The sequence below is a fragment of the Diprion similis genome, chromosome 12 (genome assembly GCF_021155765.1).
Source record: "Diprion similis isolate iyDipSimi1 chromosome 12, iyDipSimi1.1, whole genome shotgun sequence".
NCBI lineage: Eukaryota > Metazoa > Arthropoda > Insecta > Hymenoptera > Diprionidae > Diprion > Diprion similis.
The window spans coordinates 7828845-7852989 of NC_060116.1; the positions used below are offsets into that span (position 1 = coordinate 7828845).

The 24145-nt window shown below is 38.8% G+C and overlaps 2 protein-coding genes across 11 annotated transcripts in view; one reads left to right on the forward strand and one right to left on the reverse strand.

Annotated features, from left to right (window-relative positions):
- Window positions 1–1458: 1458 nt before the first annotated feature.
- On the forward strand, window positions 1459–18376 carry LOC124413430 (ankyrin repeat and death domain-containing protein 1A-like). 5 transcript variants are annotated; one of them, XM_046893985.1, is made up of 15 exons: window positions 1519–1531; window positions 7350–7645; window positions 8116–8908; window positions 10176–10279; window positions 10371–10469; window positions 11467–11565; window positions 13115–13321; window positions 15029–15226; window positions 15426–15524; window positions 15681–15779; window positions 15899–15997; window positions 16417–16512; window positions 16590–16824; window positions 17094–17234; window positions 17917–18376. In XM_046893985.1, exons 3-15 carry the CDS (start codon window positions 8803–8805, stop codon window positions 18000–18002), a joined length of 1668 nt encoding a protein of 555 aa, XP_046749941.1. In that variant the 5' UTR covers window positions 1519–1531; window positions 7350–7645; window positions 8116–8802; the 3' UTR covers window positions 18003–18376. The 5 variants fall into 5 exon arrangements, with proteins under 5 accessions (XP_046749943.1, XP_046749941.1, XP_046749944.1 ...); XM_046893988.1 differs by having other exon boundaries at window positions 17106–17234; XM_046893986.1 differs by having other exon boundaries at window positions 7350–7610.
- Window positions 18377–18657: 281 nt separating this feature from the next.
- LOC124413431 (heterogeneous nuclear ribonucleoprotein 27C-like) overlaps window positions 18658–24145 on the reverse strand; it is a 31950-nt gene continuing 26462 nt past the window's right edge. For 3 of the 6 annotated variants that reach the window (XM_046893992.1, XM_046893996.1, XM_046893990.1), the window contains one exon: window positions 20673–21603. In XM_046893992.1, coding sequence (XP_046749948.1) covers window positions 21461–21603 — 143 coding nt within the window. In that variant the 3' untranslated portion in view covers window positions 20673–21460. Of the gene's footprint in view, window positions 18852–20672; window positions 21604–22554; window positions 22841–23643; window positions 23803–24145 lie in introns of those variants that run through there. The other 3 variants (XM_046893994.1, XM_046893991.1, XM_046893993.1) reach the window with 3 other exon arrangements.

Consider the following 24145-nt stretch of genomic DNA (forward strand, 5'->3'; position numbering starts at 1 on the left):
ACAGACACAAGTACAGTTCGATCAGAATGATCGTAACTATAGTTTTCATATCTCTCAAGAAACTGCTAGAACCTCTAGACTTCAAAGTACCTAAATAAATCCTCCTCAAAGTTTCAATGGATGACAGATTGAGTTTGCTCTCTTTCTACTGCAGGGAGAAATTTTAGTAAAACTTTACAGCGAGGATAAAGAGAAGCAGAGGAAGTTAATAACCTAAATCCATTGTTGCCTAATTTTCACCGAATAATTACCCGTCATCGGTCGAGTATATATATTTTGCCCTGAAGGCGTAATAAATTGCCGTTACAATAACCAACCCTAACATCCCTCTTCTGATGTCAAAAGAAACGAAGAGTTTTTCATTCAAACTATTTAGCTCGCGTACGTTAAATTCCACATCAAATTTAACCCTTTGAGTCACACATTAATATGCCGAGTAAACATTTATAACAAAATAGTGTTCTATGATTTTTTGAGGTCGCTGATTACGAATCTGAAATAAAATTTAAAAAATTTAAGATGGTGGATCCAATATGGTTGAGGAAAATTTAAAATTTGATCGAATATAATAAAAAAAAAACTCTATACAGGGGTTTTCGGAGTCACTGATTAAATTGGCCATGCTAGATTTTGAAAATCTGATTTCAGATTTGTAATCAGCGACGCCAAAACGTTCCTGGACAGAATTTTTTCTCCGGATTCGATGGAATTAAAAATTTTTATCCATCATATCGTACCCGGCATCTCGAATTAAAAAATCTGATTTCTGATTCATAATCAGTGATCCCAAAAAGATATAATTTACGTAAAACATGTATACGTATAGAGAGTTAACTTTCTCGTAAATAAATTATTCCTTAAAGTTTACCGACTTTTTTCAATTAATTTCTTTCTAACAATAATAAATTAAGTTACATCGCAATAATCAGAATTGGCAAAAGCCGCGAGGGAATATGTCGACAAGTTCTCTAAATATCCAAATAAAAAAAATAAACCACTACCACTAACCAACTCAAAGGATTAATACCTGTGTGAGTAAAAATGGCGGGTAATCGTATAAAGCAAACCTGAACTAGATAACGGCAATACCTCCGTAATTACGGAACATCCCCTCCACCCTTACACCCGACATAAATGAGTACGAATTGCCGTGGTCAGCGCTGCGCCAAGGGTCAGAACGATCCTGAATGTAGAGGGTCGGCGGCCCCTGGGATACGCCTTGCTTCCGGGAATGTTACGAATGTTATGAATTATTATTAACATGCCCGAATGTTGCTAGGATTTCGCAACGGACGCTACCACCACGTGGCAGCAGCGCACGTATCGACCTCGGGGTTTGTCGGGGGTTCGCGGGGGTCGGCGTCCTCGGGTTGTGGCAGTCGCGCGCTGCCCCGCGGACGCTTCGCACCGTCGACGCCTGGCGTCAGCCACTGAAAAGCTGGCCGTCGCACCGTCCGTCAAGAAGCTGCTTTCGAAAGCTCGTTTAACGCGACGTGGTCAGTTGGAGTCGACTTTCGTCGAGACGTTATAGGTAAGCGATAGCATACTTGTACTTGCCTGGGTGCGAGCGCGCCGATCGAAATCACGTTCCAGTTACTTGTTGCATTGAAAATTCAAAGCTCCTTGTGTTTTTGGTAGCAAAGAGATGAAGATCCAATACTTATGTCACATAACATATTATGGTATAGGTACTGTTGTTCCTACTTTTGTAAGGGATTAAATTTTGGGACAGATTTTTTATATCACGAATTATTGCTTTCTATACATGCGCGATCGTATATTGAGAGAATTTCAATATCGCTGATTGAATATATTATTGTTGAATTAATTGAGGCACTATGCATGACTCTGCGAACGTATGGATCAATTATTTCAAACCGCGTTCAACGCCCGACGACTTTTCAATCCCCACCGTTCTGCGTCCCAGTTTCATGCACGCGAGATATTCCAATTTACGAGAAAATATTATTCACCGTCATATATATATATACATATACACACACATATATATATACAGGTATAGGTATAACCCCAGATTTAATCAAAATTCCTGCTAAATTGTAGAGGATGAAAAATGAGCTTTTTACATTAATAATATCAGTAATGAAAGAACTTATTCCTGCATGGTCATGAGTCAGAAAAGAAATGGGCTCTCGACATCTTCAAAGGAGGGACGGCAAGCTTTGATGGCAAAATTCGACGTCAGGATTCGGGCAGTACAAGAGCGCCTCTGGGGAATACGCACTATCTGCGATAAATCAAGACGATACATGAATTTCTAAAGGCAAGAGGGTCCGCTCGCGCCGTGGATCAACGTAATTATACACTAAGCCCACAATTCACCAGCATACCAGGTTGATCTTATATCACGAAACAAACACAGAGTTATAAATTCTGAGTCTATCACAAAGACAGAATAGACATAAAATATCATCTGCTTTTCTATACGGCAAAAAAAGCTCACGGTGGGCTTGATTTTATATTAATAAAAATATACGTGAATAATTTAGCAATGGAAGTAAAGATCTTCCTAAATTGTTCGCAAAAAAATTGAATTGCGCGTAACTTTCCACGATATACGCTAACGACGTAACCACGGGAGGTATTAGGTAGCTATCAGTCGGAAAGTTTTCATCCATCGTTAAATGGCACATAGTTACCTTAACTTATGCTGGAGGCAACGCGAATGCACGGCATGAATACGAATTCATATTCCGCCTCGTTCTGTTCATCGAAAGCCGACTAGAATACCGAAAGCAAGATAAATCGTTTGATAATGTCAAGACGACGGCAGTTCATGTCGGAATTAATTCAATCGTATGAAAATGTTCGCGAATTGAAATTGATACATGTCAGGGGATAAAATGAATAAACCAATATTGGAGTGTGAGCTCGCGGTGCACCTCGATGAATTGTGCACATCACTCACATGCCAAACTCAGAAAAGCCCATTTTGCGTGAAACCTCGTTCTCCTTTCATTTCAACATTGTACAGAAGCATCAAAGCCTTGTGTATAAGCGTGTGTGTTCACATGCGGGAATACACGCTTTGGTGCACGCTGCGGTAGTGAAAATAAAAATAGAGAAATGGAATAATAGAGAAACGTGACGAAGTCGCAGCATTTTACGTATGTACGCCGGTATTTTTAGTGTCACTCTGCTTCACGAGTGCGCGACAAAACTCAGCATAAGTAAAGCTTAAGCCATGCATGAGGGTGGCGCACGAAGCCAGGTGGCAAATCTGCCCATGCGACGACGTTAAGAAAGGTTAGGGTTAACTTTGGCAGAATTAGTCAAGGCTGTCTGACACCAAACCACTCTTGTGTAATGAAATTGTCGCGCGCTGTTATAATCTTGCAATCTTGGGCGAGTATCTGTCACGCCATTTGTCACTTCACACCATCCGCTTGTATCCACGGGGTTAATTTTTTACACGATTCACCCCCATTGCACCTTTTATTATACGTTCGCAATGTGATTTCGACCGTACTGTATGGTTTTATTTCAGCCTGATTTCACATCGCCAACGTGTATATAAAAACTGCATTTCGCACGGTCCACTTTTTGTCGAAAAAACACTCGACCAGGAAAAGTATAAAATGCCAACGTTTAGATATTCATGAATTTATTTATACTCATGTTAAGTCTCCGATTAGACGGACAGAAAGCCACGACCTCGTGACAATTTTTACATGTAAAAACGGCTTTTGTTTACTACATTGGGAGCAGAAGAGAACCCTGTATTAATAATGCCGAGTGGATTCCAATGGCGTTTCTCGACTTCGGTATTTGCACCCTCGCAGCGATCTGATTACAGCTGGACTAGTCCGCGACACGTTTTGTCCATAAATATCGAGTCGCGGACAGGCTCGCTGGGCGAGGGGAGAGAAGCCAAAAGCTATAACGTGACGTGTAGAAGAGCAAACAAAGAATGAAAAGTAATGCAAGCTTAGCAGCTGGTGGAGAAATGAACGAAAAGAAAAATCAGGCATTTTTACCGGCACAAATAAAGCCTTACGAGATGACGCTTTAGTCCTTCATGCCGCCCATAAAACGGTCCAAATTTAAACGAGTCCCAGAAATATCTGGACAACGGTGAAATATTGTAAACCCAACACGCGCTGGATGAGCCAAGACCATCGTGTTTGAAGCTACGGTACCTTCTCGCTCGGGAGAAGCTACCTCGAGTTTCCACCGTGGAATCGGTGGACAGATTCACTGATTTATTTCGTTCACGCATGCCCTAGGGAAAAAATCCCGGAGAAGATATTGCGCCACGGGCAGATAGGCTATGCAGAAGTCTACTATATATCGCGAAGGTGAAAAGAAATTTTCCGGAAAATCTAGATAAAAGGTAGTTTAATCGATGGTTGATCTACGCGAAAGAAAGGCCAACTTTTTAAGCATAGATAATTATCAATTCACGTTCTGGTCATGAGCTATCCGTGGTTACGACCACGACGAATAGAATAAAAACTGTAGGAGTATAGATCCATGTTCCATTCCTATTTTCGCAGGGGTATTTCTTTCGTTTGTAAAGCTTGAGCCGAGAGCTAAATACCAGGATGTCATGGTGTGCGCTTAGGAGGTGAACACCGTAATCTACAGGCGAGTGAAGAAACAAATACCAGAACCACGACAACGTCGCAATTTAATAAAAGACAACTCTACTCGAGGCACCAGAGGTTGTTTCATGTATGTATATCCCTTCCAGAACTCCATTTGAATGTCGATCGTATTTCCATGTAAAGAGAAGCTGCAGGGTCAAACCTACTGGGATGTAAAAATTCCGGCCATATTTTTTCTCTTACCCCCAAAGATATTTCACCGTGGGTGCAGGTTTTATTAACCTTCTTCAACGTGGATATCTACCCTTATTCCACCGTGTCTCTGGAGAACTGAGAGAGTTCTTTTTTTTCGATCGTCGCAACTGCCAAACCAAACATCCCTTCTGGGTAACAGACTACTGTGCGATGGTCTTGGTTTTCACTGAAACAACTTGGTTAATGGGCGGAAAATAAAACAAAGATCAATCAACTTGCCATTAAAACGCAACGAGTAAATCCCACCGAAATTTCAATGAAAGCAATCGCAATCTTTTGGGAATCGTCGTCCGACGTGTCTTATTGCCTCGCACCATAATCCGAGCAGAAGACTTTCTCCAAATTACTCCGAAACGACATAAGGGAATCCGAAAATCAGAACTCCCTGGTGTGTCTAATTAACGAGCAAGCGTGTCTGACATCTCTGTTATAGCAAAGAAATTCTTTGTCCCGCACGCATCTCTCTACATGTTATAAATACACCTACAATCCATGCTCCAACGAGGTTCGTGTTCGAAATAATGACCGCTGTTGTTATCAGAATGCCCGATTTTAAAGCATGAGCTGTGCCAGAGAACTTGTTTGACTGATGAACTAAAAAGATGCCGAATGGTTGACAATTCTCGACACTACAGGTCTCTACAAAACAGTAAATCCAAGTGTCCAGAGTTTTTTTCAGTGCAAAAACTGCACGGAAATAGTTACACAAAGGATTCAACTTTCGTGTTGGAAGAGTACGTTACCTACGACGACGCCACAAAGATAAAGTCAGGAGTTTCGATCCTGTGTGTTGATCTTCTGCTTCCAAGAATTGAAAGCATGAGCAGAACTACTGTGACCAGATCCTTCGTCGCCATTTATTTTACCGACTGAGAGGAGCCTCGACGACTCTCGGTGAAATTTGTGTCGAGTATAGAATACTGGTGCCATAACGCAAATGGAATTGGTCGCAATATCATCATCGCGCACACGGGTGGGAGCCGATATGCGAACCAACACAACTACCGACCCAAGCCAACCGAAAACAACGGAGTTGGAAGTTCACCAGGCGTTTATATCGACCTCGAGCAGGTGTGGGACAGGCGACCCCGCCCTCGTACTCGTTGTCGCACCACTGGACACCCTGATGGATGTCTAGGTCGTCAATTCGATTTGTTGGACTCGCTTTTGAACTTGCCTCAAATACCAGGCATTGAGGACTTTACCCAATTAAATTATAACACGCTGATTTAGATCAACGACTCCGTTCACCGTACCGATCACCTAAGCTTCGTTGCTTGCACAATATACGGATATCCTTCTAGTTGATTCATTTGTTTGTTTTTTCACTCATGATTGATATCTGTCATATCAAATACGTGTGGCATGTATAGTGTTATATAGGTTTTATAATTTCAAGGAGGATTTAAAGTAACGATCAGATATGAAAGAAGTTTAAATTTGGGTCACTTGAAAGCGAATATACCAACTCTTTTCACCCCTTACAAAGGTACAAAAATAGAACTTTAGTATGAACTTTTGGGAATCAGTGAACGATACCATAATTTCCCCTTTTGTAATATTTACCGAGTGACAATTATCGATTCTACCAACAATATTTATTACATACTAACATTCAGCCTTCCGACAGCTCCGGGCATGTTCATATATGCGTGCAATTATTGTCCTTCGATTTATAGGAATATTAATGTAAAAAGCGTGTTTGGTTTTTATCAGGAAACATCGAATGCCGCCAGGTTTACATTTGCGTGAAAATTAGTATGATATTTGCATATTCATGGTATTGAGGATGAAGAGAATACATACTTGACGAGTACACTCGTGACTACACAGTGTACGTATAATTGACTCAAATCCTCATTCATTTCAGGATCTGAGTTTCAGTGCAAAAGATTGATTGGCCGGGCAAATTAAAAAAAAATAATGTAATTAAATATATACCTTATGGGTGCACGTCACTGAAACTGTATGATTTTTAATTTGTTTGAAATTTCAACTCATGATCACACTTGATAAGACAAGTTGTTTTCGCCCAATTTTCATCCAGCATGTTCCATTTGTGTCTAGATATTATTTAAAATACTGTCGAAAAGCAGCGTTTTCCAAAAAGCTTCTTGCAGAACAATTATTCTCTCGAAAGCATAGGAAATGAAAGTTTCTATGGAAATTGCGATCCGACAAGTTAGCACCTAAGTATACCAATAATTAATTTGCAATTGACCATTAATTTTACTTCACAAAGAATGTGTCAAAATTGCCGATAAACATAGAGTTTTTTGCAATTCATAGAGATACTAGACGAATTCGACAATCTAGGACGAGTCTTGAATAGAAAAATCTCTGAACCACACACGTATCGCGCGCATAATATCCCGCCGAATACGTTGCGCAAGTTTAATCTCAAGTTTCGGGCACCGCATACACCTACGTCCGCGTTAATTGATCAGAAGATGAGAAAAAAAGAAGTGTCAATATATACAGACAGGGTTGGTGATTACAGAAAGCGGAGAGAAAACATCTTCGTAGGACTATACAGTCACTCGAACTCATAAAACGGCGCACTAGAGCAAGGACGAAGAAAAGGAAACGGGAAGCAGCAGGACCTGTCGTTCCTTGTGATATCGCCATATTCAAAGTGCTGCATATTGATCCCTCTATTTCCGGAGAGAATTCGCAGTCAAGATCTCGGCCAGGTTGACGGACCGCTTACAGTAGATCGTACTTACGGATTATTTGTGCGATATACAATTGCCGCATTGTCTAAGACATTGGGCCGATACTGAAAGGGTATATTGTCGTCACGGAATTCAAACAGTAGAAGAGTATGATAAAAGCTTAAATGATCGCACTGTAATACGTTAAGAAAAATCATTTGGTCCTAAAACAAGTCAAACGCAACTTCTAATGTAAATTAATAGATGATGAGATGAGAAAAATTGAAGTAAGCACTTTGCGGAATAAGATTGTAGAACAGAGATACCGGGGATAATATTTTCCCGTGAATTAGAATAATCACGCATTTACGACTAAAATCGACCTCAAAGGGGAAAACCGATTCTTGATTTGTCTTGATTTATCTCTACCGGTATTATTATTTCACTAAAATCCGTCGTCAACTCTCGACACGTGTATAATTTTCCAAACCAAGGGGAGTTAAAAAGATTTTTTTCGAAGATTAACGTACACTCCGTCACCCCCAATTACGTCAGATCCGAAAACGGATTTAATCATTCTAAATAATAAATTCAAAAATATCTTTCCATAGATTTACTGTGTTTTTTTATTCGTACAGGTCACCCTAAGTGCAATCTGCTAAGGTAAATGGAGTAATCTACGAGAGAGGGTACAACCGAGCACAGAAAGGACAAAACTCGGTGGGATACTATTCCGAGGAAGCAGCAGATTGCTGAAGTGCTCTTAGCGACGCAGTAGCTCTGAATTTACGGAGGAGTTGACTGAAAAAACATGACCGCGTGGTAGATAATCGAATTGAAATCACACTTTGGGGCTGGAGATTCATTAGTAAAAGATGAAAAATACGTGAGGCATAAGACGAAAAAAAGCTGAGAGTAAATAGCTGCCGTTCGTCGGAAAAGATACCTTTTCATATTTAAAGAGGGTAAAGAATAACGGAAGTGAAAAAAACATGGTATATTAAAGTACATAATCTGACAAGGATGAAAAGCAAATTGAAAATTGCATAATATATCGTGTACGGTTTATATTGTCCAAGGTAAGGAGAAAACAGGAAATGAGAGTGTAATATATATTTATGACAGAGCAGAAGATAGTGGAAGATCTTCGAAATTCTTCATTGCAAAACTTCTCCAATTCGTATATTTATTATAGTGCGAAAATGGGTTGTAGACGACTCAATTCCATTATCGGATTTCGATTATCGTGCATATTTCATCCATATCTACGTGTGCCGAAAACCCACCTCTGATTAAAGGAAATGTAGTTACGAAAAAGCTTCATAATGACGGACAACGAAGACCTCAAAATGACAAAATCTAAAATCCCGCGTCCTCTCAACTTGTCGGAAGCGTTGGAAGACGAGGTGCTGAATCAAAAGACTGCTAGAAGTAAGTCAAACATCCCGAATATCATTGAATAACTGTCAATTGATTTATTTATAGAAGTAGAACTCTCATAGGCAATAGATAATCAACAATTAATTATATTGATCAAATAAAACATCACGTTATCATTTTTCGAACAAGAACGAAATATGAAAAATGAAAATTACTCCATATTATTGAATATTTCATCATATATTAGAATTATCAAATTTGATCATTCGTTTTACCGACCATCACCGGTATTCGGATCTTAAGGGGACGCGCGACGCTATATATATCGCGATATTTACTAGAGACCATTATACGTATCTTACGCTGTAGATATACATATACGTACTCAAGAATTAGGAATTGGTGAGATTTTCGACGTTCATTACTGAGCGAGTTGACCGCATTCCAACCATAAAACGGCTGGTATTTCAATTTCTGACAATTACACAAAAAGAGAGTGCCGAGGGCTGATCCAGAAGAAGTATATAATTATTGTTATAACACTCGGATAAAAAGTTGAAATAAATGTTGTGAAAAATAAAAATAATAATCAGTTTCATCGTGATAATGAAAATTTGCAAAACCCCCTCGCCTGTCATTAGTCGCTCACTTGTATTATACCACTAATCTCGGAAAGGTAGAAAGTCTGAAACAACGCCTCTAAAGAAGAAACTTACGCGGCATGGCGCGTTGAATATCAGCAGATTTTAGTCAATTGTCCGAGGGATGCTCTGCTGGAGTTTTAGCTCGAAAGTATACAACGCGAGTCGTGAAATTAAAGGTGTCGCGTGACGGCGATGCCGCAGTTATGCTAACAATAAGCCCAGGATAAAAAATACACTCGTTAAAAGTCCACGTGCCCGTGTTATTATTATTTTTCGAATGAACCATAAGCCCCGAAATTCCCAAATCCGCGGTTATATACAGCGTTATTTTAAAAAATTTGAAGACAAGATGCAGGAGCCGAGAAAACGCTTAAATTCTGTGAAAATTCAGCTGCTACCTCCTGTTCAAATGCTGTCGTTACATCGTTTACGCTTATACCCCTGACTTGCTGAGGTAATGCGACCTTTATTATAGGAGAATCAGACGTAACGGCATATAAAACATAGATCAAATCACAGGTAGGTACGCAGTTAACTTTCGTAGGTTAACCAAAATCTACGTCTTATCTGTTTCTGATCGTCGCGTGTCAAGACACGGTTTCTCCCTAGATAGATAACTTTCTCTTTATAAATGCGAAGTTTGAAATAACTCACAGTCGAGTAACGAATTTCAGTACTTAAAAACGACCTGCTTCTACACGAAGCTGTGATAAAGAACGAAACCGACAGCGTTCGAAGAGTGCTCAAAGAAACTGTTGACGTAGATTCGAGAAACAACGTGAGTATAACGATGATCCGTAAAATTATTGTCGTACGTGATTGAACGGTGCATTGATTACTTGTGCATACGTAATTTTTTTATTTCGCAGTATGGACGGGCGCCGATTCACTGGGCAGCGTCCAAAGGAAACACGGAGATCATTGAGATGCTGATACAGGCGAAATGCGACATCGAAGCGAGAGACAAGGTAGGCATTCGTCAAAACCTTACACTAATCAAGAGGGTAATCATTAAATGAAATTCCATTTTCACCAGACGCCCCTAAAATGACTCTGCATTAAGATATAATTCGATCCGGTTTAGTAAACGAAAGAATCGAGCAATGTTCTGGGTGCTTGAAATATCGATAGGTATTCACCCCTGAAAGAAATGCCTTTTCCCTTTTCCCTTTTCCAGTTGAACTTCGAGGTCAAAGTGTTGGGAGTATATACGTGTTACGCGGAACACGTGTGAACCTAAAATTCTTTTTTACCGTGAAGAGAGAGAGTTAAACTTTATCCAATTTCTTTGACACGAAGTGATGCGATGCCTTCTCGAGGCGTCACTATATTTTACTCCTTCGTTGCGTACCTCAAGCCCGTATACGGACACGTATACAAATCTGTTTCGGAAATATAAAATTTTCCTACTGTGCAGGTGAAAATTAAACGACCGATTTATACCTGTGAGGATTTGTGCTTTTCTTATATTCTCCGTATTCTCTTTAGAGATTAATTTTTTCTTATAGATTTGTAGATACGGTGTGACTATGCATCAGATTATTATTAATGAAATTACGCAGGACGAGAAAACTATCTTCCACTTGTTTGCTGCTCGCTAACGCGGCATCGACGAAAATTATCGAAGACCACCAAAAAAAAAAGACTTTTTTCATTTAACTGTATAAAACAGGAGGCTCTATACGGATGCGAAACTCGTTAGAGTGAAATCAGGGCAAACGATCCGCTTGAAGCATTTACCTTTTCCGTTCTTCCATTTCCATTTTAACCTCGAGTTAGATGTGAAAAATATTCGAATCACACTCACTGTATCAACGATTCCGATCAATAAACACATTCGGAAATTTCCACGGAGTTTCTACAGAAAGAAAAAAAAAATACTCGACAATAAGATACGCACCAAGTTGCAGATACGAGATCTCAAGACAATCAAGTTTGCTAAATGAATCTTGTTTTCTATTCCAGTTTGGCATGCGGCCATTGCACATGGCGGCTTGGCACGGCCACCAGGACGCAGTGAAAATGTTAATTAACGCCGGAGCAAATGTAACAGCAGTTAACAAGGTAGACAAAATTGTGAAGTATAGCTTCGGTAGTAATTTCATCCCATTTTATACTTCAAAACGGAACGACAGTAAATTAATAATATGCAATAGACGCCATCAAATACTAATCAATAGTAAATCGCATCACTGTCGATTTGCCTAAGTGAATAAATAACACAGAATAATCTTTAATCTTGAATCTCTTTGACGAGTACTTTGAAAATATAATTTACGTACAATCTCTGCCGCTGCGACAGTAACGAACTGACTGTGAAAGCAAATGTCTCATTGTCAAGGGTAAGTAGACGGACAGATATTTAATTTAGAGAAAAGGACGTAATAAGGTGCCAGTCGCTTTTTCTACCCCTCTTTATCCGACGAGCTGTTCTCTTGGACTGGCTCTACGATGCCCGAAAATCGCGTTCAAGCGTAGCAAAGGCAGCAATGAAAACGAATTCTTTGGACGAAAGAGATACTTTTTAGGTTTTATGTGGTACCTTAATTTACAGTCCCGAGTCATAAGATTGTTGTGATTGTAATGGATTGTTCCAAGACAATCCTGCAGCGGTGTCAAGGGTCAAATATAATAACTAAAGTTCGCGGTTTTATTCGTAATTATCAGATTTATCGACACCTCTCAGCAGTTCGTTCGGCACCCTCTTTAGTTCAACCGTCTTTCGCACGTGTATTTCCGATAATTGCGATGATTTACCTCTTCCGCAGAGACTAAAAAAAATTATGAGACCCCAGTGATGGATGGTCCATTTGTTTTTTCGACTTCATCTCTCGCGACCTTTTCCTCACACTTAGTATTCTTGAGCGCCGTATGGAGAACTGACCCAGATTGTCCAAAGGATGTGGAAACAGACTGCAAACAGTTAACTGTTTTCGAAGCTCGGTGCTGCAGCTGGGCACCGCCTCGCAGCAGAGCACAGCTTCCGGAAAATCGATTTCCTGACTATAAATTTGCCAACGAATTCCGTACATTCCCTGTATCAGAAAATCTGTAATAATAGTAGAGAATTGAGTGCGGTCCGGAAGGCGATGCGAAACTACGATGACACGAGGTACAGGAAAGTTATTCGAATATAACATTGTTCGCGTGCTCGTTTACTTATTTATCTCAGGTCGCTCGGTACAGCCATTGTGACTTTTTAACGATCTCCAGAGGTTAATACGGGAACGAGTCCAGAACGAATTCTTTGATTAACGACAAGGTAGACGGTGATTTTTCTTTCATCATTTATTCCTACGGTGGAAAGATCATTTTTTACCTCCGACAATCAATTTATATAGACAAAGAGCGGGATATTATAAGATCATTTTCAATATTGTGTAGAGAACAATTCGGTTACACCCATATACCGTATATACCACCATGAATTGTACGTTGAACTTGGCAGGAGAGATAAATTGCCATCATACGCGACGATATTCATCAACCATGTCAATTTCCAAGTCCCTAAGTGCCCATCGATTGTTCCTTCCCTCATCCCTCGAATCAGAGTATAACGGGGTAGTCGTATATCAGTGCAGGGTGACAAACACTATTTATTGCCTCTTTAAAGAAACATTACACCCTGCTGATGTGCGGTGCCCGGGGCAACAGCGTAGGTGTCGTCAAGTACCTCGCCGAAGCTGTCGAATCGCTGAACGGAGAAGCAACCGATTGCACAGGAGCTACAGCCCTTCATCATGCGGCCCTCACCGGACATCCGGCCGTCATCACAGCCCTGGCCAATGTTCCTGGTGTCAGGTTGTCCGCGACAGACAAGGCACGTATCTCCGTTTACGTCTATATTCGATCATAGGATGAATGCCACCATCGAAACCAGCGATCGCAAACAGGAAATTAAATCCACATTTTTCACCCACAACTTTTCCGCACTCAGTACGATATTAATGGCTGGTTTTTTTCTGTACCAAACATTGCACGGAGAGTTTAGAGATGAGTTAGAGAAACGTGACGTACTTCCGGATAAAGGTCACAACAGTTTTCCGTGTCTTTTATTCTTTTTTTCGACTTTTCTACAGGAGAGTAAATATCCATAGCAAGGTGTTAAAAGTATAAAGCGCAAAATTCAAGGCGAGCCCTCATTCCAAATATTTGGTTATATTCTTTACGACCGTTTTCAATTAAACCAACGGACTGTGTAAATATTTTCTCGAGTGGCTATAATTTCAGACACTCGAGGTAGAAATAAAATTCAGAAAATGTAGCATTTGCAGGCCAGATAAGGTTTACATTAAAATCTGTCGATTTCCGCAGAATTAACAAAAGGATAGAAAGAGACCGAATTACTTAAGGTCTTTGCTCAAATAATCTACTCCGCAATTGTTGGTGGAGGAAAAGCTAAAACTCTAAAAACGTCGCGTCTTTGCAGAAACACAGTCGAACTTTACTGTTTAAGAATACGAATATCTACTGCAATATTCTAGAGAGCTCCGAGTTGAACCCAACTAGTTTTTCGCTTTATACTTTTAATGGTGTAGAACTCTTTGAACCGTACATAATTCAAGGAAAGTATAAACATCAGAGAAGAATACTGTATTGAATATTCCAAGGAGCGACGATATAGACGTCGGCAAAGCGGTGCTTTCCGCAAAGTATAAATCGATACAAAGCTTGAAAGAAAAAACAACTGAACCGATTCCCAGAGGTATTGATTTTTTTTCACCTACTTTTTAGACACTACACGTATTTCAAGCTATTAATTGAATACCGGACGTGGGTTCAATTACTTTTTGCAAGCTGTCCGCGAGTCTCTGATGCAATGAGGGTACCTTTTGATAGCTGCTTTTTTAAAACTGGCAAAGTTTTCAGAAAACTTTTCTAATTTTCTGCAGACATTCGTAATACGATCCAGACTCGCAGCGAGAGCCGACAGCACTACAAGGCAGGCAAGAGTGTGGAACGAAGAACATTGCGAGTCTCATGCTTAACCCCAGGCAATACACAGACGCGATTGTAGTAACTTTTCATACAACGATGTCAAGCTTCACTGCGTATAACTTGAACTAAAATAACGCGTCGTCGAAGCTTTGAGCTCCGCGAAACTTCTAATCATCTGCAGTATCATATTCAGGATTCAATTAACTTACGGACGAAATTAACTAATAACAAAGCCAGAAACCGGAGAGGATAGAGAGAATGTCTCATCCGGCCACACGTGTCGGCCCTTCATGAAACGAATAACACACCCTTACACTTGGAAAAAGCTGTCGAAACTTTGGACATTGGATAGCTCAACACCCCATCGACGAGTAATAAGAGGAAAAGTTGTCTCCAATTTCAGTCCCCGAACGTTTCTCTTCATTTTCCACGAATAAAATAAAGCCCATTAAATTCTAAGCTTAAACAAGATTCGATTTATCGATCCCCCATGAGTGAGGACGGCGCACAACTTCACCTTAAAATTTATCCCTTAACTGACGTCGAGAATAAGACGAAAGACAAGAAATTGAACCGAAAAATTTTGCAGAAAGGTCAGACGGCGATGCACTGCGCTTGTGCGGAGGGTCACCTCGAGGCAGTGGAGGTTTTTATCGGCCTCGGGGCAAACCTGGACGCAAAGGACAACGAGGGCAATACCCCTCTGCACGTAGCGACCCTTACCAGACACACGAGTATCGCCCAACTACTTCTGCGTATGGGCGCAAGTACGGAGCTTCGGGACGAGGTAATTTTCCTCGTTCCACATACGATAATGCCACATAGAAGGTTGCCGGTGCCTTGAGTGATATTCCCTGTTAGTGCAGGGAGGGTGAAACCGGGAGACCAATTAGATATTAGCGTATAACGGAGCCCATCTTTGGCATCTCATTTCGCCATTTAAATACCATTTACATAATTACCGTAATACTTTTCTTACTTGCTAGTCAGGAATGACCGCCTTACACGTGGCTGCGAGTCAAGGATGCAAGGGAATTCTCGAATCAATTGTTCAGCAGGGTGCTGCGCTTGACAAGCAGTGCAAGGTACGTTGGCAGCCACATCATCAGAGATGTTTACGATCAAGGAAATTCTTTGGTACTATTAATTGAAGCGACAGGACCGAGAGGTTTTCGCGTCGAATCACTTATATACTGATTTTTCTCAATTCAGCATTCGTCTGACGACTATTTAAATTATAGAATGGAAATACCCCCCTGCACATGGCTTGTCAAAACAACGAAGTTGAAACGGTCGAAATACTGATCAACAAAGGAGCAGACTTGAACTGCCTCAACTCTGTAAGTTCTTTTCCTGTTTTTCTCATCATACCGCAAGCAATAAACACTTTGGAATTCTGTCCAGCTGATTATGAGTGCAAATTCACGGAAGATTTTCTGTTGTTCCGTTTTACTCGCAGAGACTGCAGTCGCCGATTCACATTGCCGCCGAAATGGGACACACAGATATCTGCAAGCTGTTGTTAGCAGCTGGAGCTAACATCGAACAACGTGAACAAGTAAGCATGACTTCTACCCTGATACCTGCATCGTAAAATTACTAAACGAAAACGTTAACTAAAGCGTAAATTTTTAGAATCAAATACCTACGGGATATTTTATTTTTTTCGGCGTTAAACAATCATTTAAAACTGTTACGATAAAAAAATTTGCTAGTATTTTTTATTAATATTGCTCTTTCTATTCTCAATAACAATATCCAATCGAAATGTTTTAGCTACGCACCTGTCACCCACCTGTATTGAAAAAGTTCAAAGAGTAGCTCTGAGCCTTTTTTTCTTCTTTGTAATTCATCGAACCATTTACGTGAAAATCCCACCCTAAGTCGATTTTACACCTGGAGTGATCCCCTTGTAAGAATACCGACTGCGTGAACAGCAACGATAAATTTTTTGGGTATTTTCCCCCGTTTTTTCAGGGAGGTAAAACACCCCTATACATCGCGGCGAGAGGAAGTTTTACAGCGATCGTGGACATGATAATTAGAACTGCAAGATTAGATTATCCGACCCCGGTGAGTTCTCGAATATGCATAAAGTTTATAATCAAGTTGCAAGTTTACTTATTTTACACACTCCATCTACGACTCAGGAGGATTCCAATTCCGACAAGGAAGTTCGCGAATTAACTCCGGCCAGAAGACGCTGGCGAGAAGAATCCCGAGGCGGAAGTGTATCCAGCGCGAGCGCTAATCTCCCTGAAAGACTCAGGTCCATTCTGTGGAGATTAGCGTACAAACAACTCGCACCGCCTGATTGGAAGAAGCTCGCCTTGCACTGGGCGTTCACTCACGAACAAATCAGAGCCATCGAACATCAGTACACAGGTAACTCCCTACGATTCCGAAATTTCTCCGTGGGCATAAGCTTGTGAATTGCATCTCAAATCGATCTAATCGTGAATCTCATGACGTACGATATTGATACGCATCCTAAATATCGAAATTCCGGGGATATCACAACGTCAATGAAGAGGAAAGAGAAATATAAAGTTTTAGCATTAAACGTAGAAAAATTTTGCAAACTTTTTTCTCTTCATTGATTGCCCTGTATCATTTATGGCCTTGGGACAGCGTTACGAAAAGATTTACCCCAGAATCGATCGCAGGCTCGTCGAGCTTCAAGGAACACGGTTTTCGGATGCTGTTGATATGGGCGTCAGGTTTGCATCCTGAAGTAAACCTCGTCAAGGAATTATACGAAGCTTTATCCGCCATCGATAAAAAATCTATTGCCGGTAAGTAGCGAACAATTTTCAGCAATAGAGTTCGAATTAAACACTCGACAATAGCGGATCATGAAAACAACGACAACAACACGAACTGTGTTTACCTTCGCCGCGGCTTGAATAAGAAGTTTTATTGCATTCTTACCTTGCACACCTCGACATCATCGGTCACCTTCAGCTTCTCGACGGTCCAGAATCACAACAACTCGCGAACCACTTGATTTCACTTAACTGATAATAATTCACTTCACTGCGTAACACCGCGCGCGACGAAAGCAGAAAACCGACTGACGACACAACCGGCAAGAGTTGGTACTTGGGATGAGGCTCAAGTTTTTGTGCGAGCCGATGTACAGTACAACCGATTTCGAGTTATGCTATAGACGCTTACAATAGTACGTGGCGATATTTTGAGGTACACTAACACGAGTCGATGCTCCTCTGCATCGACTCATTGAAATACGGTCATTCCATCCGGTTCTTCGTAACTATCATCATTCGTTGTAACGATTAATTACGATCGAATTATAGAAACGTAATCGGATTAAAAATTATTTGTTTAAAATAATGTTTGTTATTTCTGATCTTTGAAGTTGCTGAAAAGAAAAAAAAAATGCCAAAATTACAACTTAAATTTTGTGTCAGCGTATATCTCGTTGAGAGCTAATTTTTTTTTTTTCAAATTTCTTAGATGCGATGCGTAAAAGGCTGGATAAAGAAAGCGAGAGCAAGTCAAAATCGAACAAACGTCGGTGTCACAAGTGTACAATAACATGAGCTCGCCCCCTCCTTCGGAACATCCAGAGATCGAAATATTGCGATTGCAAGTGTGATTTTGTGAGAAGATAATCGCTGTCAACGATAAAACCCCAGTTGAGAGATTAATGAAATGAAATCAATTTGAAGGAATTAACCCGTTTGCGGGTGTTTTAAAAATTAGATATCACAACGGGTGCTCTGTGTTGAACGAGGAAAACGCGAAGCGAGCTTTGCCCAAATTTCGTTATCCGTGCTTTCTCGTTATACTCACAATCAGTAGAATGAAGGTGGAACATATCGTGTGGCTTCCAATCCGCGAGACCTCCTTTAAAGTAACATACGGCTATGTAGGTACCTACGTATAAGAGAAATTCAGCTTTCATATGTCGTCTTTTTTATCGTAACGAAGGTGTCCTTTAAATGTCAACGCATAGCGTTGATAAATGAAATATTGACGAAACGTTGAAAGAGTTTTAGATTCATCGGAATATTTTTTCCTTCAATATTTACATTTTTGATCCTAAAAATGCGGGATTTACCATAAATTATTCAAATCCATAGATAAAAATTAGAATTTAGAATAGTAAACATTGATCAGATACGAAATAGATGAGCAAGCCGTACAATATCAACCCAAGACAATCTCCCTAAATCAAAGAGTTATCGAACGAATTGATATAATATATATATATATATATATATATATATATATGTAAGCTGTATTGTAATATCGTTGTAATATATAGAAATATATGAGGCTCGTTGGCAACGACGAGTGCCTTTCGATTAATTTTTTGCATAAGCTTTTGTAACGTCCAAATCAGTCTGTGTACCTTCCTTCGTCAAGCACACCGTATCCGGCCATCTCTATAATCATCAATATTATACGTTGTATGCATATATGTATATGTCACATGCATAGATAAACTAATGACTAATGTAATTTAGATTCTAATGAATTTCGCGAGTAATCCGAAGTACAGAAATCTATCCAAGACTACCGTACAAAATATACATTATACAATGACAATGAATTTATATATATATTATATATGATATACTATACTTTCGAGATCATTCTATATTAATAGCTCAGTAAACTATATCGATTTATAAATGTACACATCTTTTATTGATGTAAAAATAAATTCTCAACATTTTATCGTAGCCTTACTTGAACCTCTTCTGAATCCACAGCTCATGAGCTTGTGAAAATAATTATGCACGTATCGAAAGACAAATTCTTTAAATTTTTGTTCTCATCTGGAAGTCAGGATGCCGCAAAATTCGTCGAATTTAATGGATAATTTCAAAATTCAAGATGAAGAAAGAAAATTTTTCCATCATGGAGATTCTCTTACGCGCTAACAAGTAATCTAATTAATATCCTTCATTATCGAATTATATTGTAACAAAATAATTATGATAAAAATTATTATACAAGGTATTATTCAATTAAAGCGGTGATCGCGAGTCGCGAAATAAAAAAGTCAAGTGTATTACCTACACGTCGATTTTATAATAGTTTAAACACATTTCACTTACAATCAGCGCGAAAAGAGAAGAAATTCACCATTTCTATTTGTTTCATTTCAATTTGATGAAGCTTCTTGGCGTTCTATTTCGTGTTGAGCCGTCAAATTTACTCAAATATCGTGCTTTTCCCAATTTCATTCAGGAAAGTTTAACGAGTTGCGTTCGACTCATTAAGCCCCTGTAATGATTACGAAGCATACAATATCCAATTAAATTAGGTGAACGTGAGCAGCGCTGTTTATACGTCGAGCTTTGTTTGGGATTTATTGATCACTCTGGCCTCGATGTGTGGCGGAATAATCTCGAAACAAGAATCATTAGGAAATGTAGTTTTAATGAATAAACTTGCATAACTTCCAACTGAACATTCCTGCAAGGTTCATAATCTACTTCTACGCACTCGGGTCCGCAGTACGTCAAGTTGCTTTTATGTTAAAACCTGTAAATTTTATCGTAAGCGATGAACAGATCTAGGTAACAAAAATAAAGATGATTTCAAATTCCTTTTTTTCTTCATCATTTGTTTTGTTTCCGGTTTACTTACACTGCAAAATTTTTTTCTTTTTCTTTCATTAATGAATTACGTGAAACATGATAAAAAAAAAAAAAAAAAAAAATGAAAATGTGACATCCTCAATATATCAGCAGCATTAGTGTTCCATTTTTCTGTATAGATTATAAAGGATGTATCGTATGTGGTGTGTCTATTTGTGATTGTGTAAAGGAAGTATCAAACTCTGATTAAAAGTATACCAATTAGTATATCTGAAAACGGGCGGAGAACATATTTTTGTATTAGATCATTTTTACAATGGTTAATTTAAATTACCGCATCCCTGCGGCAAGAGAACATGCAAAAGATACGGATCATTAGGTATATATTTATTGCATGTTATATAGTTATAAATCTTCTCGCAAATACTGTAACGTGCAAGACGTAATGGGAAGAACTTATTAAACTTACTGTTATATCCTAAACTTAAACACTCGGTCTATCCAAGCAGTGGATTTTGGTCTGTACGTCTAATCACAAAATTTCACATATAATATGTACCTCGCAAAAGTTTGCAAACACCTTCGGAAAATACAGCGAATTAACTATTTATTTTTTATTTTTTTTATTTTTTTTTTTTTTTATTTATCATTCATTCGTTTGCACGTTTTGATACTTCAGTATTTTCTTTCACGTAAAACAATCGCATAATAAATACCTAAAGTGATTGGAATAATGGTCAAGTGAATAATGTCGAGGACTGATTAATTTAACGTCGTTTTACATACGATTACGTATAACGTACCTGCGGTATAAAATATAGATACTATAATAAGCAAACTTCGTTAACGGTACGTTTGTGAACTTTTAGTGATCAGCCATGTGTTCCTTAACTATTAAGGAATAGAGAAAAAAAAAATTAGGAAAAAATTCTCGAATGCGAAATACAAAAATTGGTCCGGTTCATTTATACACTGACAGGGAGGCAGAAGAGAGAAACGTAAAGGAACCTTGTGTATCGATTTGAATAATGGATCGTTTTTAGCGTTATTTGTAAGCATAATGAAATCTTCTCCCTCGTATACTTTATACGAGATTTGTCAACGCGTCATTATATCCTACAATCACGTGATTCGAAACAAGATGAATTAACACCGATGAGCTACGAATACAAACATGATCCGTGAATTTATAAGGGAGAAAAATTGTTCTGGATAAAATAATTTAAGAATTTTATCAATCCGTAAGTTTTCCGTTTCGAGTCACGTGATAAACTATAGTCAGAGCAACAGACAGAGGTAGGTAATTACGCGTAATACACATCTGAAAACAATCCATTTTTTTTTCGTTTTTTTTTTTTCATATATATACTCGTACTTATCCTTCGATCTGTGATTCGATAGAATTGAAAAAATATATCAAAGATCTGACTGGGCTTTTCCGATCTTTAACGACGGTAAGGGTGATAATTGTTCGAGCTGGACGTTGAACCGGAGTAACCCCTTTGCGGGCCGCCGCTGTAGCTATCGTTAGTTCCTGGAGCTGCTGGAACTGGTGTTGTCGTTACGGTTGTTCCATACCCTGCACTTCCTGTCGGAATTTCGTAAAACATGGACTATATACTACGCCGCACTAAGCTATACAAAATAGTCTATTAAACAAATAAATATAAATGTATGTACGTGTATTATAAAATGTATATGGATAGGTATAGGCAATTGTGTATATATAGTGACAGTGAATAGAGCTGAAAGGAAATAAGGCAAGGATTAAGGCCGACGGGGAAATCATCTCGACGGACATACTGACGATCCAATACGAAATTACTATTCCAACTGGCAGCGATTATATATTATATAAACGGGAGGAAAAAAAAATCTAATACTTTCTAAAACTGGAAAGACTATTTTTCAGGATATCCAAAATTGACACTATTCTCGAGGAAACTTTTTTTTTTTTTTTTGCCGGATCAATTAATGTAGACGGATGCAGTGCATTTTTTTTTTTTGTATAACCACCAGACCGTAGTTACTGAAAATTCGGTGAACGGTATATTGTTCATTTTTCTCTTTTCAACGTGAAAGGAATATGCCAAAAACAAAATGATACGATAATGATTGATCAAAAAAAAAAAAAAGAACGGTTTCCTCGAATGTGTTTCAAGCGCAATTGTTGGACTTTGAATATTACCGTCGCGTCGATCGAACTTAATTCATACTTTATGTATATGTATGGCTGTAAATAAGGAAATCAATGCGAAGAATAGACGATTCAAAAAATTTGAATAATAAAATGTAATATTAGCTTAAAAAGAATAAATTATACAGCTAACAATGGTCACACTTAGCCATAACCTTAATTTAACCGATCAATCGCGTATACGAATTCATTATATAGATTACACTATTCCTACGCATTTTATACTTCGCTCGCTTATATTATTAGTCAGCAAATTATCTGCCCCCCCCCCCCTAATCTTTTCTTTTCGTTACGAATTATTAAAAGGTTAAAAGAAATGAAAAAAACAAAAAAAAAAAAAAAAACATACCGAAGTTCGCCATTGTGTATAAAATATGTAACAATTTTCAGAACATAAAAATAAAAACCTGTCTTGAGTCCAAATAGGTATACTTATCGCATGAGACTTCAACGTTGCGAGGAGAAATTCAAAGGGGGTAGTAACTCGATTCTGGCTAGCGTCGATAGGGATGATAGTTTGAGTGCTGGGTCAGGGAGAAACGTTGAGGACCTGGAGCAGCGTCTCCATTCGGGATGAATGTCGGATTCTCGGTATCAATGGTTTTGAACTTTGAGGTCGGGGAGGATTCTGTGAGAAGAAACACGGGAGAGAAGGAATTAGAAGAGGATCGGTAAGAGGAAACAATTACCATTGACCAATGCACTTATACCTCGTCACACCAGGTGCATGATTAGAAGATAAAGAACAAAAATAAAAAAAAAATAAAAAATCTAATTTCTTCTACATTTACCTGGTGAATATAGAGTATCAAGATACATTTAAGTCAAGACGAAGATTAATAGAAAGTATCTTGACTAACACTAAACGATCGATGCATTGCCTACATAAAAGAGAATTAAACATAACGCTTCGAATCGAATTAATGATGTCAAAGAGGTTTCGATCCAGGCAAGCTTAAGAAATTATGTTTGTTTGCTTTTTTTTCAAACATTGGCAAGTCGGTAAGATGTATGCATAATTCTGAGACATCATTAAGACCTGATCCATAACAAGACCACATCTGATATTCCATCAATAATTTCCTCAGCTTATAATATCAGAGTGAAAATATTTGATTGACTCAGTGCAGACTGAAGATGGGGACTTGTTACACGATACATAATAACAATAATGAATATGTAAGCTTTCTAAAGCTGCAGACAATGGCACCGTAGCTCTGCTTACGTGGCGTTATAAAAGCCATCACCTTTGAAGGAAGAATAACTGGTAAGTAATAAGTATAACGCGAAATGTAAAAGCGAACAATGGCTAGAATATAATAGTTCAGTGCGATAGGAAAGAAGAATATTTCAGAATAGAATATGGTAACTAAAAAAAACGCAACCGCTGTAGCCATTGCAGGTGAAAAAGCTTAAATATTCCTCATTTTCTTGTTGGGACGCGCATAAAACACTGCACCAGTCGCGCAACGCTACATGGGTATGACTGTTTTCAACGAAACTGGAAAACAGTGGTCCACCTCTACACCCTCTTTCTCTATACACCCAGATCAACGATACGTGTTGTGTGAGTATATGTATATCTTTCATCTGAAACCATAAGATATGAAATGTATATAGACAGTAATAAAGAGGAGTAATTTGTTTTTTGTTTTTTTTTTTTTTTCTAGAAAAAAAGAAAGAGAAAGTGCATGATCCAAAAGAAATCTGGAAATACATAATAAACGTATAATTTGGCAAATGGATAGAAACTTGTCCTTCGTATCTGTTATGAGCTTGTGCAGTGTTTTAAGTCTCTCAACGCGGATAATATCGTAGCGGCTTAATAACGAGACGCGGGGTTTTGCCGAAGATTTGGTTCAGGTTGGTGGGTTCGTTTGGGCAGGCAGTAGGATATTATAGTTGAAAGAAAATCATTATTTAATCATTCATA

What these genes read in the sequence shown, in the direction of transcription:
- LOC124413430 (XM_046893987.1), top strand. Translation starts at nt 8,803, where the DNA reads ATGACGGACAACGAAGACCTCAAAATGACAAAATCTAAAATCCCGCGT. An exon ending in ACGTAGATTCGAGAAACAAC is followed by an intron (nt 10,280 to 10,370) that starts GTGAGTATAACG and finishes TTTATTTCGCAG; the next exon opens with TATGGACGGGCGCCGATTCA. An exon ending in ACATCGAACAACGTGAACAA is followed by an intron (nt 15,998 to 16,416) that starts GTAAGCATGACT and finishes CCGTTTTTTCAG; the next exon opens with GGAGGTAAAACACCCCTATA.